Here is an 18,064-nt window from a genome sequence, read left to right on the forward strand (position 1 = left end):
TGTCCATCTCACAACTTCGTCAATGTTTTTTTGCAGTACACAATACTGTAACTTATTTATTACTCCATATAGTATAACATCATCTGTAAATGCCTCCTTTTATATGCGATTCCAGTTCTTTACATGTATCATCTATACCAGTGGTCCCCAACCTTCTTTGTCTCACATACCCCTTTCTACCCATTTTATTAAAGTAGTACCCTCAAACCATATCCTCCATGTTTACCATTTGCTACATTCCCTCATAGGCCTAATCTGCACGTAATGGTTGTAATGAGATGACATTTCAGTAGCCTGCTATATACGTAAGACAGGTATGTAAATTTTGTCTGAAGATTTATAATTATTGCCCATTATTGTAATAGGTATTATATTTTTAAAAATTAGTACAAACATTATTAAAACTGCATTATATTTTTCCCCTCTGATGATGATGATGCTTGTTGTTTTAAGGGGCCTAACATCGAAAGTCATCGGCCCTTTTGCCCCTCGGTAAAGAACTAGAGAAACTGGTAAATGCCTTTTGGTCCCAGTTTCAATGACATTCACTTCCCCATGGTAGAGAGGGGGCAACAACGGATGTGTGTATATATATATATATATATATATATATATATATATATATATGTAATATACAGGTGGCTAACAAATGCTGGGACCGAGTGTCTCCCGGTATAAGGAGACCACCTTCTACCAAATGCCAACGGCCTCCTAGGAGGGCGGGTGAGTGGGTAGAAGGAAGGGCACTCTCTTGTCCTTGGAGTGAGGAACTGCTCCTAAAGACGGAAGAGCCACTAAATGGCCAACTGCATAGGATGGGGAAGGGAAAGGGAAACCACTCCATTAAAGACCTGAATTGGTATTCCAAGCATCGGCTGGTTGAGAACCTTGGGGGGTGCACCCATTTCGAGTAAGTGTACTTTCTAAAACTCAAGAAATATTTGGCTGAACGAATGTGGAATAACGCGAAACAAATCATGACAACAGTAGCAATGAAAGTGATACCAATAGGTGTTAGTAAGAAAAAAGAAATGGTTCGATGAGGCATGTCAAGATGCTATACATTATAACCAGCAAATCCTATTCTAATAGAAGGGCTGAGGACGAGTACCTGGCGCCTAGAAAAAAAAAAAAAAAAAACTGGGACTACTTGGCTAAGGTATGGCAACCCTCCAGGTTAACGGCCTTATTGTGTAAAAGAAAAGGTTGTTACAAATATCTCACATTTGCCTAGGATGAATAAGAATTTATATTAAAATATGACGAATCTGCAATGGAAATCGGCTTTACGAATGGGGAACTTGGAATGTAAGAACCCTGTATAAACCTGGATCCTTCAAAATCCTCAGTCAACAATTGGAGAAGTATAGAGTGGGAATTGCTGCAATTCAAGAAACTAGATTGTTAGGTAATGGTATACAGGACATGGAGAAGTATACACTTTTTAAGAGTGGTAAAGAAACTGGACCCCACGAATTTGGTACTGCATTTTGTGTCCAAAATTCACTAGTATCGTCAGTGCTGTCCTTTGAACATGTAAATGAAAGACTATGCTATTTGAGGGTACATTCTAAATGTTTTAACATATCACTGGTAAACTGCCATGCCCACACAAAGACTCCTTTTATGAGGATTTGTTAGAAGTGTGGCATAAATTTCCCAAACATGTCAAAATGATTTTGGGTGATTTCAATGCAAAATTTGGAAAGGAAGACATTTTTGTGCCAACAATATAAAGAGAAATTCTGCATAACAAAAGCAATGATAATGCCATTAGACTAATCAATTTCGCTACATCCACAAACATGAATGTGCGGAGTATCACCTTCCCACATAAACAAATACATAAGGAAACATGGTATTCGTGTGATGGTAAGACTGCCAATCAGAAAGATCATGTACTAATTGATAACTGGCATAGAAGCTCCATAACTGATATCAGAGCTTACAGAGGAGCTGAGATAGGATCTGATCACAATATGCTAATTGCTTCAGTTAAAATTAAATTGAAAACCTCTTGTCACAGACTGAGGAAAGATGCAAAATTGACACTGAGAAACTGAAGCAGGAGGATGAAAGATTAAAGTATAATGTGGAAATTACAAACAGATTTGTTATTGTGGGAGAAGATCCTACAGAAGATATTGATGAAACAAATGATGAAGTTTGTGAACGAATGTGGAATAACGCAAAACAAATCATGACAACAGTAGCAATGAAAGTGATACCAAAAGGTGTTAGTAAGAAAAAGAAATGGTTCGATGAGGCATGTCAAGATGCTGTTAATGAAGTGGCAATATGGCGTAATAAGTGGCTGCAGTCTAAGAAGAATGTAGATATTGAGGAACTATACAGAAAAAACAGAAAGAATGTAGTAAATTAATTCATAGAAAGAAAAAAGTCTACCAAGATGACTACAGAAACTGGAACATCCGCAAGATGTATGAAATTGTCAACACAATTAAAAAAGTATTTCAACCAAGATCGAGTATTATGAGAGATAAGTCTAGAAATTTAATTGCTGATCAGGGCAAATGATTAAATTACTGTAAGCAATACTTCAATTCCTTGCTGACTGAGCTTGATAGGTGCAGTCGCTTAAGTGCGGCCAGTATCCAGTATTCGGGAGATAGTGGGTTCGAACCCCACTGTCGGCAGCCCTGAAGATGGTTTTCCGTGGTTTCCCATTTTCACACCAGGCAAATGCTGGGGCTGTACCTTAATTAAGGCCATGTCCACTTTCTTCCCACTCGTAGCCCGTCCCTGTACCATCGACGCCGTAAGACCTATCTGTGTCGGTGCGACGTAAAGCAAATTGTAAAAAAAAAAAAAAAAAAAAAAAAAAGATTCCTTGCTGAATTGTGCTGATCCAGAAACCTGTATTGGTAAACCATCTAGATCCCCATCAGAAGAACAAATACCAGAGCTGTTGTATCAAGAGGTATTACAAAGTATTATACATTTAAAAAACAATAAAGCTTCAGGTAGTGACAACATTCCTGCTGAGCTTATTAAATACTAGCTGATGTACCCGTGCTTCGCTACGGGATTCTCAGAAAGACTGACTTTGTGGTTTTCCTAACTGAAATCAACATAGGTCATTACAAAAACGTAAGTATGAATGTAGCGATTAAAAGCAATGCTGTCATATAAAATACTCGATCAAATGGAAAGCCGCACGTTTTATCACTTTTAACGAACAGTGCTGCGGTTAGATTGCGGTGCCAATCTAATAGTCCAAAGTTCCAGAGCTGGGATGACCAGGCTGCAGATTGCCATGAACACTCATCTGCCATTATTCCGTTAAATATGCACACTGTTCATTCCAATCAGTGCCTCAGAGTAGGGATTGAATAGCCCGAATGCTATTATGATCCAGTGTGTTACGTACCAGCAGTATCAGAAAATTTATAAACCAGGGGAATGGCATGCTAAAGAAGAAAGTTATCGAACTCCCCAGCTACTTCCCATCAATATTCAGGCAGGCTGTTACACTCTGTACGACTGGGCGAGTTGACTGTGTGGTTAGCGGTGCGCAGCTGTGAGCTTGCATCCGAGAGATAGTGGATTCGAACCCCATTGCCGACAGTGCTGAAGAAGGTATTCTGTGGTTTCCCACTTTCACACCAGTCAAATGCTGGGCCTGTACCTTAATTAAGGCCTAAGGCACTCCTAGCCCTTTCGTATCCCATTGTCACCATAAAACCTATCTATGTCGGTGCGACGTAAATCAAATAAAAATTACTCTGTACGCAGCAGTAATCCTATCTACCGGAGATGAGGGGCAACAGAAGACACAAAGCACATCACGACAAACAATGGTCAATGTAATGGTATTGTTGATCAATGTTATGAGCTTTCTATATTGTAGGCCTTCACATTTAGTTTTCTTTCTACTCTGTGATTTATAAAATATTTTATACCGTAAACTGTAGTTTCTTATTCTCCAAATTTACAAACCGATTTTCATTAAATACTGTTTACCCATTTTCTCGTTACTCGGTGCTGATATGGACTTAGTAACAAAAATCCAAATTCATGAATATCTTTGTGATCATAGCCAGTATGGTAACAATGTATAAGACATGAATAATAGGAAATTTAATACTATATAACCTTAGTTATGTAGCATTCATCGATTACACCTCTAATAAGAAATATTTGAGAATTACATTTTAGGCCTTCCACTAAACTACCATTTCACTCAGCGTGAATAAAATAATTTATAGCCTAGACTATAGCAAGTTATTTCCTGACTTTACATACCGATTTTCATCAAGATAGGACTACTAATAACAATATTCGAGAATTAAATTTTAGGCCTTCCCCTAAACTACCATTTTTCTCAGCGTGAATACAATTATTGATAGCCTAGATTGTAGCAACTTATTCCCCAACTTTGCATACCCATTTTCTTTAAAATATGACCACTGATAACATAAATAGTTGAGAATTCAATTTTAGGCCTTCCCCTAAACTACCATTTCACTCAGCGTGAGTAAAATGATTTATAGCCTAGATTGTAGAGGCTCATCCCCCGACTTCACATACCGATTTTCATTAGACCACTAATAACATAAATAGTTGAGAATTCAATTTTAGGCCTTCCCCTAAACTACCATTTCACTCAGCGTGAGTAAAATTATTTATAGCCTAGATTGTAGAGGCTCATCCCCCGACTTCACATACCGATTTTCATTAAATTCTCTTCAACCGTTTTCTCGTGATGCGTGTACATACATACAGACAGACAGAAATTACGGAAAAGCAAAAAGTGCCTTTTCTTGTTACTATGGACATGACCGATACAGAAATACCATTATTTTCAAATTCTGAGCAATGTACAGACAAAACTCTTATTTTATATATATAGATGGTGGAGAAAGATTACATAAATACATATATAGATCATTCTAAGGATATGGCAATATGAAGTTATTCCAAAAGAATGGCAGGAATCACTTATTGTCCCAATTCATAAAGGAGGGGATAAGGAAGAACTTCAAAATTATCGTGGTATATCTCTTGTAAACACGGCCTACAAAATCCTGTCTTTTTTTTCTGTTACGGTGTTTAAAACCATTTGCTGAAAATGTTATTGGGGACTATCAGAATGGTTTTCGTAGTAACAGATCCACTACAGACAACATATTTGCAATTAAGACTATTAATGATAAGGTGTGGGAACACAAGGAGTCAGTTCATTATCTCTTTATAGATTTCTTCAAGGCATATGATTCAATCCATCATGATGGAGTTAGGCTTTCCCATAAAATTAATTAACATGTGCAAACTGTGTATGAATGGTGATGTTAGCTGTGTTTTGCTCAAGGGCAGAAAATCAAGTTCCTTCCAGAATAAAACTGGTCTGAGTCTCCTCTTCTATTCAACAATGCACTGGAGAAGATTATCAGGAAATTAGCTCTCGTACCTCCTGGCATCATATTGGGGTGACAACATAAAGTCCTTGCATATGCGGATGATATTGTTCTTATTGGCCGCAATGAATTAGAAATTAGACAGTTATTTGTGAAACTAGAGGAAATGGCAGCAAAATTAGGCTTACGGGTAAATGATAAGAAGACACATTACATGGTTGTACAGGGACTGAATCATGAGGAGGTTGACAGATTGCCTTTGAAGATTGGGAAATATATATTTAAAAGAGTAGAGGAGTTTAAATTCCTTGGTGTATTAATCGATGAGCAGGTAACAGGAACACCAAGCTAGAATTAAGAATGCACATAAGGCATTTTACTCTATGAGCCCTATATTAGGCTCCAAGTTTTTAACAAGGAATGCAAAAATGATTAGCTACAATACAATCATTCGACCAGTACTTCAGTATGATTCTGAGACATGGAGTATAACCAAGAAAGAGCTGCCCATGGTTTGATCCTATCTCTCAAAGCTGGCAGGAAAGATCTAATTATGAGATTTACACCCTCCCTCAACAATACACTATAATAGGTGTGCTAGAATCTAACAGACTGCGCTGAGCTGGACATGTACTGAGGATGCAGGATAACAGAGCACCAATAGATCTATACAAGGGATATCTTAACGGGAAAAGACCTTCAGGAAGACCCCGAAGCACCTGGAAGAAGGAGATCAACAAGGTATGCCAGACCCTCCAAATTGATAACTGGGAAGAGCGGGCTCAAGATCGAAAAGGATGGGAGAGGATTTGAGATCGGCACGGGAACTTCACGTCCCTCGGAAGCCTATGGAGTGAGTGAGCATTATATTTTGCCTCAACAAAGTTGAAATATTCTGCAATTGTAGTAGTTTCTACACTGTAGTCCTCTTTGAAGATAGTGGCTAATGAAACAATAGCCTGTACTATACATAGCTTACAGTATTAGTTGAGAGCCCTGCGAAATAGCTAAGATATCGAACTTCTTTTATTTACTGATGATAGTATTGGAACAGCTGTTTTTGTTGGAGGCACTTACCATTTACATTGTAGATATATATAACAAGTCTCACAATGCTTCTCGGAATTTTGAACCAATTTCACGATTATGTGCATGGGTAATTTTTGAGGGTTTGTCAAATGAAGCATTCGTATTTTTCATTTTACAAAACCTATTAGATTGAAAACCAAACAATTGTAATAAGGTTGTATTTTACAGTACCTGATGTGCTATCAGTATATACTGGGTGGTCCACCAGCCCCTTGCGATCCAATTTTATGCGTCCCTTCACATTTACTACAATTCTGAAAGACATCTGTCTCTTTCCGTAAACCGGGGTAATATAACGAGATATGTGTTTACGGGCTAGAAGACAGCAGGAATTGTGAGCGTCACTATTAATTCATTATGGGTACCTCGAATGAACCTGTAAAACAGATACGCAGAACACGTACTTTAAAATATGAGGAGGATGCACAGACCGGGAGCACGGTACTGTATAGGCTGGGAAGTGGGCGCCGTAGGTAAAGTTTCGCAGTAGCTCACATGGCAATCAGGCGGGGAGATATGTGATAGTCGACAGTACTTGAGGTAGGAGGTTTGAATCCCACATAAGAATTTTTTTTAACAGTCAGTTGCCTGGGATGTGGTAAGGTTGCATACTTGATAGATTCCAAGGACTGATTTGACCCTGTAAAAGACCGTATGTATTGTTGCATTGGGTATGGTGCTGTGTTGGACGAGGATGAGGAGATGATGGCCTGTGGCCAGTTAGCTACTTCGTTCATGTTCCAAGCTTCGTAGACCACAGGTAGGGCTAAGTATGCCCCATTGGAACAATAACAACATGTGATGGCAGGTAAGTATGTAGCTGCATGAACTCCCCTCCTTCGAAGTCATTCACAACACAAATTTTATTCACTGCCTCGAGATGTATTCCAGTGACGAGTATGTGGATATGTTACTTATCTATAGACAGAATGCATAATAGGCACAACATCTGTGCCAAGAACGCTTTCCAGATAGACGACAACCAACGGGCATGACATTTCGAAGTGTGGAAAGACACCTGCGGGATACTGCATTCCTGGGAAGGACATGGCCTGTTCGAGATCATCCCGTGATGTCTGCTAACAATGAAGAGGTCGTGTTTGATGCTATCTGGCGCAACCCTCATAGTAGCACACGGGCCATTGCACAGGAGACGAACATCAGCCGAACATCTGTTATGCGGATATTGCATATCCACCAGTTTCACCCATACCATCTGCACTTACACCAGGAGCTCAATGGTCATAATTTCGATGCCCAGGTGGCGTTCTGTCAATGGATCCTACAGCATGTGGACACTGATCCTACTTTTCTAGCGACTCTCTTATTTACGGACAAAGCACAAATCCACAACAATGGAACGGTTAATCACCATAATATGTATTACCGGTGTGTAGATTGGGTGCGACAGACGGCTTTTCAGGTACATTGGGGCGTGAATGTATGGTGTGGAATCATGGGTGATCGTCTCATCGGTCCCCATTTCTTTGAGGGCCATCTGACCAGCCAACGCTATCTGCAGTTTCTCCAAGATGAACTACCACCGTTTTTGGAACATGTGCCACTCCTTGACAGCTGCAGGATGTGGTTTCAACATGACGGAGCTCCAACTCACGCGGCGATGGTTGTCCGGAACCATCTCCATGCGACGTATCCTGGATGGATAGGAAGGAGAGAACCTGTCCCCTGGTCTGCCAGATCGCCCGATCTTATGCCCCTGAATTTTTTAGTGGGGCCATGTAGAACAACTGGTGTATGCACAGGAGCTGGTATGTCCTTATCACATGAGACAGCTCATCACCGAGGCATGCTCACACATCTTGTTATATTACCCTGGTTTAGGGAGAGGGACCGATGTCTTTCAGAATTGTAGTAAATGTGAACGGATGCATAAAACTGGATCACTGGAGGCTGGAGGACCACCCGGTATAAATAAAACAAGTCCATATTAAGTGGGAAGAAAAGGAAGACATTTAAAATATTTAATATTTAATCTTCTGTCTCCTGTAGAGTACGTTATTATTAATGAGATCCTTGAGCATATTTTGACTACTTAGCATTTTGAAAGTACACTTAATCAAGGCTTTTATTGATTTTGTTGTGATTTTTTTTTTTTTTTTTTAATGTAAGAATAGGGGAGAAAGTCCTCTCTGTTAATTCATACTGCTAAAACTGTAAGTGTTCTTTTACTTATAAGTCCATATTCCTCTCTGATGCTTGCCCAGAAATTTCCAAGGGTTTTCTTTTTCAATCCAGCTTTACGAAGAAACTATTGAAATTTTAGTTAATCTTTCTTTTTTATGAATGGATAGCTCGGCGGTCTTGAAATTGTCTTCATTAAACGGGTATGTAGTCCAGTTCTCTCCATCTTCATGTTTATGGAAACACTGCCCAAAAGAAATGATGAGGCCTGTCAAGTGTAATAGTATGTTATTTCTTACTCATGAAACAGGTCCAGGCTATTGTCATTTAAGAAGCCTATAGTGTTTCAAAAGCTTCAGCTAGATATTTTCAATGCATGTTTTCCAAAAATGTCTTTTTTTTTTACATGGACTCAGTTTGTTTGAAGCTTTAAATACTGCTATTGAGCTGTTCGGTAACTCTAAGTTGAGTTTATATATCTCTGAAAAAATGTCAGCTAAATAAGCAACTTGCTGAAGCCAGTCACTGTTGTGGAACTTTGAAGCCAGATAAAAAGGGTGTTCTTCAAGAAAGTCTTGCAGCTCATTACTGAGTTCAAATAATCTTGTAAGGACTTTTCCTTGAGAAAGTTACCCTACTTGTGTGGAAAAACAATGTGCAGTGAATACCACCCATCTCCTCATAAAGTGCTTTAAATAGTCTGGAGTCTGTTGGGTTGGCTTTGAGAAAATTTACAACGTTTACTGCTTCATGAGGAACATTATTAATTTTAGTCGGCAGTGTTTTGGACGCAAGGCTTTGGTTATTGGTACAGCAATGGGTCCATGCTACATGGGGATCCACTTCTCTTATACGTCCATGAAGACCTTCGTTGCAGCCAGACATTGACTTTCCGTCATCAATGCAAATGTCACAACAATTAGCCCAACTAATTTCCTTTTCACAGAAATAATTAAAAATCATGTTGAACATGTCTTCCCCTAGAGTTTGCTCAGTCTGTGCATGACACAATAAAAAATTTTCTTCAAAATCATTATTGTCATTAAGATGCATTGCTTTCATCAACTTGAATAGAAAAAAAGCTGACTTTAATAAAAAAAATTGTATTGCCGTTTCTTCAGAGTTGTCTGACATGTCTTGTGGGGGTATTTTGTTTGTTGGTAATAGAATAGAAATAATAATTTAATAGTAATATATAGTAATGAAGGACTTGCGTGGTAAGTACAGTGTTGACAAGGAAAATGGGGAGTAATAAAACAGTCTGAAATATTCGTAACAACAGAGTTGATTCCAAAATATATTTATAACACCATTAAAAGGAACAAGATCATTACATTAATTGAGATTCACATGAGTCAACACCATGCAATACGGTGGGCTTAGTTTTGAACATGAAAATGAGAAATTTAAGTACATAACAAGGACTTTAAGAAATTTGATTATATAGATCGTGACCAGACTTCAGGATAAAACATTTTATTGAACCCCAAGGAAACTGTTAAAGATAACAATTTAATACCAAAAAGTAAGCACAATTGATAAACACTACTATTTTCGACAATGAAATCCGAAGGCCACTTAACAAATTTAAGACCACGAGGGTTACCGTTAAAAGATTAAATGACTTATAAAAAGAATAAGGACCGGGAACTAATTTAATAAGGCATAGTAGAAGGGGAAGTTGAAGGATTGGCGAGGGAGAGATATGGAAAAATCAGGTTGCATTAATTTTACAAAGTTGTTTCACCACACGCACATAAGGCGTAAAAGTAGTTCCCTATCTGACAGTCACTCATTTAATTGAACTTCAAATGTTTGTCCACGCAGAGAGTCTTGCAGCATAACTATCCGAGATTTAGAGTTACGTTCAAAAAAGGAATTCAAAATATTGAGCACTCAAATTGCCACACTAGTGGGCTAAAGTCCAATTTGCAGATAATGCCTGAAGGGCATAATTAAAGAAAATTTAAGTTAAAGTAGCAAAGTACTTCATGATGACTTTGCTCACCCAGCCTAACGTTGAAAGTTCAGGTTTAGCGTTGCGAGTAAAAGTAAAATTGGTGCAGGATAACCATAGAACAAGACCTAGAAATTCGTAAGAACATAAACAAAGGCCCTTTGCTCAATGTTACAGAAAACTGTTTTATTAATTTAGACCAATTTTTCAATCCCAGTCTAAACCTCAAAGAAATATCAGAAAAACCTAACATTCTTTTAGACTTCTTAATCGAAGTCTTTAGAGGCATTAAATCCACAAATAAGTAATCAATCTTTTACGGTCTGCACAACACTCTCCTACGCTGTACACCACCACCACTACTCCATCTCCCTGAACTGCATACCCACCCCTTCCCCTCCCCTTCCCCTCCCCCTCCTCTCTTCCACCCCCTTCCCCCCTCTTCCGTCCCTTCCACCTCCCCTCTACCACACACCAAACTCACTCACATCCATCCACACTCAGTCCACACCTCTTCTCACAACATACAACAAGTACGCTGAACGAGGTGAGTCCCATACTTTGTCATATGTGGCCACGAATTTGCTTTATCCCAATTTCAAGCAATCCGCTTTACTAAGTTTTTCTTTCTTTTTAGGCTTCACTATCTATATTGAGCTGAGACAACTTTAATTTAAATTGAACCACCCAACTTAAGGTGTAACGTCTGAAAACAAATATCAGGTGGCCTTGTCAATCACACATTATACTGGACCTTGACGTATATCTCCATTGATATTAACAGAAATGTGGACATTAGTTTTATTTCATCATCATATACATCAAGATTTTTACTCTCATTCACCAACTTTTATTATACAGCACCAATGTACCATACTAGACTATAACGCCTGTAATACGTTACATCACTCCATCGTATTTTATCTGTTGTTTATTTAGTTCTAAATGTAAAATTATAACCAATTGTACTTTTCATTGCATGTGTATTGTACCCAGTAATATGGTATGTATCCTTCCCATCTTGTAACTTCAAGCTGAAGATGACGCTACTATGCGCCGAAACCGGTATTTTAAACTAATAAATAACATGTTGTAAACATCTTATACGACATACTTTGTATTGAATAGGTTGAACTTTTCCTCAATTCCAATTGTAAAAAAAAAAAAAAAGAAGATCGTAACGGACCAGCCGTTTGCGAAACAGAACTGCTCCCTCCGCACCAGTTGGTCACTCAATGCCTGACTGCCAGTTCAAAGCCAGTGCACACTTTTATAGTCGAAGGTAGCAGAGTCAAGAATATACGAGAAGTGAGCATGACGTAGGCGTGACATGGAAGAAGGGAGGGTAAGGAGCAAGAGCAGCAGAACAGTCTATAGTCGGCTGGGTAAGCAGACAGAGCAAACGGTGCAGGATGAATCAGATGCAGCAATAAACACAGCAGCAAGCTGGTGAATTTGGCCATTCTACACTACTCCAGACATCGTTCGCGCACGACACAATGCGATAGTCAAGTGAAACTGATGCAATTACGCTGAAAATAATGAAGATTTGTCATTTAAATAAACCGTTGTACAGTATTTACGTTTTAATTTGGAACATCCATTGACTCAAACATGCATTAATATTATGTAACTGCACATATTTAGGTTATGTTAGCCGGGCGGTCTGTAAAAATGGCAGGGTGGTGCGCCCATTTAAAAGTCCTAGGGAGAACACTGTAGTACCATTGTGAGAAGCACCACAGGTTTTGGTGTTGCCTGTGATTAGTACCACTATATTAGGGACACCATGGGTCTGCGTTGCCTGTGATTAGTACCCACTATATGAGGATTACCACGGGAATACCAGCGCCCATGATTATGTACACCTGGGTGAGGAACACCATGGGTTTGCGTTGCCTATGAGTGGCGCCATTATGTGAGAAACATCATAGGTCTGTGTTACCTTTGTGACGTACAATACTTTCCTCGATTCAGCATTGTGCTTTAGAAGCAGTTCCTTGGTCAGTAATAGTATTGTTTATGATTGTTTCTGGGTCGGATCCACTGATTGTTTTAAATTCATATCCATCCATTCATTTTTCATCTCATTTTTTATTCTGGTCAGTGGATGATTTTGAACTTCAAAATTGTCATTACATTTCTTGAAAACTGTTAAGAGTTACAAAGATAATGCATATGACGTTTCTAGTAGAAAATTTAAAATCAAGATCTCTTTGTGTTCTTAAATTTTTGATAGGACCAACCATTTACCCATTATTTTAGTTGCCATGAAACACTGCCAAAAAACACAAAAAAGCTGAATTTTCTCAAAAATCGTTAGTTACAAAGACATGTGCATCTCTTGATTGATTGATTGATTGATTGATTGATTGATTGATTGATTGATTGATTGATTGATTGATTGATTGATTAGGGACCGATGACCTACATGTTAGGCCCCTTTAAACAACAAGCATCGTCATCAATTCTGTAAGATGCTTCAACAACATTTTCATTATCTTCATTACCATTACTAAATATGATGAGACATGTGCATATCTTTTAGTTTTTGACAGTCTCTCCAAAACACTAACTTCTTTATTTTTGTACTGAGCGTGTTTAGTGTTTAAATGGCACTTAAGAAGCTACTGGTACTAAAACTTCCATGCATACAACACATAATGAATTTGTCTTTTCCTCCTCCTCAGTAAATAAAAATTGTATTTCAAATAATTATCTGAATATTTCCATTTCTTCTCTTTAACTCCAGTACTAGAAATGGAAGTTTTACTACTATCACTTACATGAGTCACAGCCATGTCCTGGGATGTGCCGTGGGAAATAGGTCTACTCAGTGCCTGACTACTACACAGAACAGGGCAATCGTTTTTCAGAGTCCCAGTTATTAACCACTGATCCATAACGGATTACATTCAATAATATTGTATGAGAAAAATCTCACAATAATGCCATGTTCTGTAGAAGAATAGCACACAAAACTATATTCTCCACACACAAACACACAACTATTATTCGACAACGAACATAACAACCTTCTAAGAATCTTAGCTGTGCAATGTCAAATAATAACACAAACTGCTGTTGAGTTGAGGCGGTTTGAATTTATATGTTTTAAATCAATTGTAGAATATTCCTGTTTTCATAATGTTTGAGGGTGTTTTGAGAAAGTTTAGGAGAAACAGAACAAAGCTAAAGTGATTTGCAATTAGCAGGCAGAACAGAAGTTGTTGCGCTTGTGTACTGAAAAATAGGTTATATGAGTAAGCGCAGGCGTGTGGCTTGCAACGAGTGGGCAACAGGTTACCAGCGGCGTGTGTGGGAAACAAATACATAGTGTCCACCATTACTGTTTATTTTTGATGTGCCCCTGAGTGGTCCCCCATTGGGATATGTGTACTCCAGGTTGGAAACCGCTGATCTATACTGTTAATAAAAACAAGATGGTATCTGTTTGTTTGTTTGTTTGTTCCAGATAGGCTCGAAAACTACTTAACTGATTGAGCTAAAATTTGGTAAGGATATAGCTTGAAATTACGAGTCATGCAAGGGATACTTTTCGTTTTGATATATTTCCCCGTTTATAACTTGTGGAGAATTTTATAGGGTTATGTCTGAAATTTGGGCAACTTTTGACCTATATCAACTAAAATAACAGGTAAATGATTGACCCTATAAAAAAAAATGCTCATCATGTGGTCTTAAAATTACATTTTCAACAAGAAACGTCATATGCAGTTTCTTTGTAACTAATGATTTTTGAGAAAATTCAGCTTTTTTTTTTTTTGCTGTGTTTCATGGCAACTAAAATAATGGATAAACGGTTGGTCCTATCAAAAAGTTAAGAACACAAAGTGATCTTGATTTTAAATTTTCTAACAGTTTACAAGAAAATTCAGCTTTCTTGTATTTTTGGCTGTGGTCACCTTCACCAATGAACGGGCTACTCATTTCACGCGTAAGCAGGGGTAATGTGAAACCGTGTTTGTCATAATTTGTGTTAAGTTGTTACTCATTTGTTAACAGGCCAGGTAAAGAATGAGTGCACCATTCTGCAGAAAGCTTTTGGAGGCTACAGTTGTATTCTTTAGTGTCAAGCATGTTTGTCCATAATTGAGAATTACTGTGGGCTAGTTTATTTATTCAGCCATTTTCATTATCATCATCATCATATTGTATTCCTTCTTCGTCTTCTGTGTAAATGGGTCTCTCAGTACCTCGTGGAATCAACAGTTGTTGAGCTTTCCTCCTTGTTCTTCATTTTCATCGATTGTTGTAATTTCTGTTCCTCCGACTGAGTATGTTGTGTTGGTTTCTTTTCAACCTCCTCAAATCCCGTTGTGTGAACAATTTTCCTGATTACATTTCTGTCCTGCAGATTTGGTGATCCTAATTCAGTGCTGTCTTTCTCTACTTGCTTATACCATGTTGATCTCGTACGTTTGATTTGCAAAAATTTGTGTATTCAATAAGTAAGTCTGGTGTTATTCATTCTTTCCAAATGGCTTGAAAATGGAATTAATTGCAGTCTCATTGTACCAGTAAGTCTAGATATTATAAAATATATTTCTGAGTTGGGCTTGGGGTAGTATATTCCATTTTTAATTCTGGACCCTAAGTTTTTTCTTATGATTTTCCTTTCTTTAAACTCTAATTGTTCCTTGACATTTTTATGATGTAAATTGAGCATTTTGGAAGCCTAAAGAGCTTCAGGCTTGATCACTGTTAAGTAGGTAATGATGAATTATACTGTTCCAGGACAAGCCTTTTTTGTTATAAACATTCCTTGCATGTTGAAAAGCAATTTCCATTTTCTGTGTTCTTAAAGGTACTGATTTATTTTCATTGCCATTTTCAGTGATTCATTCACTTGAGTACTTAAATTCCTTTACTTTGCAATTTTATTCATATCAGTGGTAAGTTCAGATGGAGTCTTTGTTATCTTTGTCATAAATTTGGTTTTCATATATATCTTCCATGTTTTTTATCTTTTTAATATTTTTTACATAGGTTTAAGAGTGATATTTAGTGAGTGTATAATTCACATTTCATTTTACATCATTAATCACGTTAATCCTTGCTCATAAATCCGTACGAAGAACGGGTGCTTGAGCTAGTCTATATATAAGAAAACACAGAGGTCCAATATATTGCCTTGCGGCACCTGCTGGTTAATCATTACAAGAACAGATACTCTAATTCTCTTGAGTTATTTCTAGAAATTCAGCTATCCATTCAGTCACTTTTGTCTAGAACCCAACAGCGAGAAGATTAATACAGCAGAGTGTCAGTAATCTGAAGTAATCGATGTTCAGCCCTGTTTGGAATATTGATTTTTTTTGGATTTTCAAACATAGCGCAAAAGCAACACAAAAATTATTAAGTTTAACTAAATACTGTATTAAGTTAAAAGATTTCGAAAGGCCCACATACTGTACTACAAACATCATTATACAGATATAAAAAAGTCTTTGATGTATTTTTGAATTGTTACCTTGCTGCGTTTCTTCACAGCCAAGTCTCTAACTTGTCGTAGACAGGCAAGCTGTGTTACTGTACACTCAAGCGTTTTATCCAGCCAATTTATAGAGCATTGAAAGCTTCAGATTGAGTAGGCGTAGGGCTTTCCTGGTTTTCAGTTACATTGTCTTTGACAGGTGCTTCACTATCTGTGACAGCAGTCAGAATTTTCATTTTCAAAATTTGGTAGCTGAAGTCATTTTGGTCGATGTTCTATATTCCATTAGCATCGTCACAATTTTTGAAGCCAGGTATGGCATTAGAAAGAGTTGTAACTTCAGTTAAATCTTCAGATTCCACACATTTCCCTTTCTCATTGTTTCCTAATTCTATATCAGGCCACAATTCTTTCCATCCATTGTCAACCATGCCTGTGCGTTTTCAAATGCACATTAAGAGAAATTGAGGGTTCAGGTTCGGATTTCTAATGTTCAGATTATCGACGCTCTACTGTACTGTTGGAACATAAGAGTATAATAATCAATCACCATACTGTTCATATAATGTCCTTGTACCTTATTTCAGAAATAGAATGGCTTTTTTCTTCAAGCCTCCTCGAGGTAACATTGCATTGCACACAATTAAAACCTGTGTACACCAGAGACTTAAGTATTTAATGTCAGTGATGAATAATGACACTTCTTATGAACCGGAGAAAATGGAATATTTAATAACAGGATCTTCAATGGATAGGGCAGGCCATTACATGCTAAGGTATGCTGGTAGCTCTTTGTTTTTCATTTCTAGTAGCAACCAGTGAGTCATTTTAAGGTTAAAACTGACATTCTTTTTGCAGGTTGCTGGCAATATCATCAGTACGAATAAGAGAATTTTTTGTAAAAGCTGAAACAATATTGTTCTCAGCCCGTTTTAAACTCCTAAGCTCCAAGGAAATTCTGACCAACATGAGAATTTCACTCCGACATATATCTGAAAGTGTAATTGGTTCTGGGGAACCTGAGGAATTTCTGGTGAATGTAAAACATATATTTGAAGAACTCTCTATCAGAAAAATAATAGATCATATTTTCTCTGAAGATCATTCTACAGAATGTGAGCAATACACACTAAAAGGTAATTTTGTTATCCTTACATTTGAACAATATTTCACATTCCATGTTATACATAAATTTGAAGATGGGTATGTAGATTACAGTGAGAAGAAAATTGCATCATGATTGACAAAGTAAGTTGATGTCAGTGGTGGTGGTGGTGGTGGTGGTGGTGGTGATTATTGTTTTAAGAGGAATTACAACTAGGCAACCATCCTCTATATAACACTAATCAGAGAAAAAATTGGAAGGGATCCAACACTTCAAATAATGAAGAAAACGACCAAAGAAAGACAAGGGCCTCCAGGGCGTGAAAGTGAACGACTCCCCAGCCCTTGCATGCTCTAATAGCTTCAGAGTTGGAAAGGAACAAGAGTTGCCCAAAGAAGATCGGATAGGATAGATGAAAGTGAGGAGCCTGGCGCAAGTTATTCGAAGCAATTGCAGGACTCAGCTAAGGGCCTCGTGGTCATCAACCCACACTCCCAAGTTCAGAGCTTCTGGGGCCCCTTTTAGTTGCCTCTTACAACAACTAGGGGACACCGAGGGTGTTATTCTGCCGCCCACACCCACAGGGGAATAATTTGATGTAACCATGGATGATGTCTGTTAGGAACTGTATTCCCTCTAGAACAGAGGTGCTCAGCTGGGTGCCCGTTGAGGCTAGCCCAGTGTAGCCGGGCTGGTCTGATGTAAATGCGGGCAGCTTTCGTAGCATGCATACGTCACGGTGAAGCGAGAGAGCGAACACACTTTTTTTTTGCTATTCTCAGTTCAATATGGACCAAAAACATGAAATTCATAACCATTAATTATTTGCTTTACGTCGCACCAACACAGATATGTCTTATGGCGACGATGGAATAGGAAAGGCCTAGGAATGGGAAGGAAGCAGCCATGGCCTTAATTACGGTACAGCCCCAGCA

General features: G+C 38.0%; 2 protein-coding genes across 4 annotated transcripts in view; one reads left to right on the forward strand and one right to left on the reverse strand.

The window, feature by feature from the left end:
• The window catches only part of LOC136873952 (DNA primase large subunit), a 97,133-nt gene that overhangs the window by 15,539 nt on the left and 63,530 nt on the right, over positions 1-18,064 (forward strand). Inside the window, exons 2-4 of one of the 3 annotated variants that reach the window (XM_068227607.1) lie at positions 14,042-14,081; positions 16,612-16,800; positions 16,883-17,160. In XM_068227607.1, coding sequence (XP_068083708.1) covers positions 16,619-16,800; positions 16,883-17,160 — 460 coding nt within the window. In that variant the 5' untranslated portion in view covers positions 14,042-14,081; positions 16,612-16,618. The remainder of the gene's footprint in view (positions 1-14,041; positions 14,082-16,611; positions 16,801-16,882; positions 17,161-18,064) is intronic. The other 2 variants (XM_067147344.2, XM_067147346.2) reach the window with 2 other exon arrangements.
• Positions 1-18,064, reverse strand: part of LOC136873953 (magnesium-dependent phosphatase 1) — a 207,717-nt gene that overhangs the window by 3,008 nt on the left and 186,645 nt on the right. The gene's annotated exons all lie outside the window — the stretch shown is intronic.

This window comes from Anabrus simplex, chromosome 5, assembly GCF_040414725.1.
Source record: "Anabrus simplex isolate iqAnaSimp1 chromosome 5, ASM4041472v1, whole genome shotgun sequence".
Taxonomy (NCBI): domain Eukaryota; kingdom Metazoa; phylum Arthropoda; class Insecta; order Orthoptera; family Tettigoniidae; genus Anabrus; species Anabrus simplex.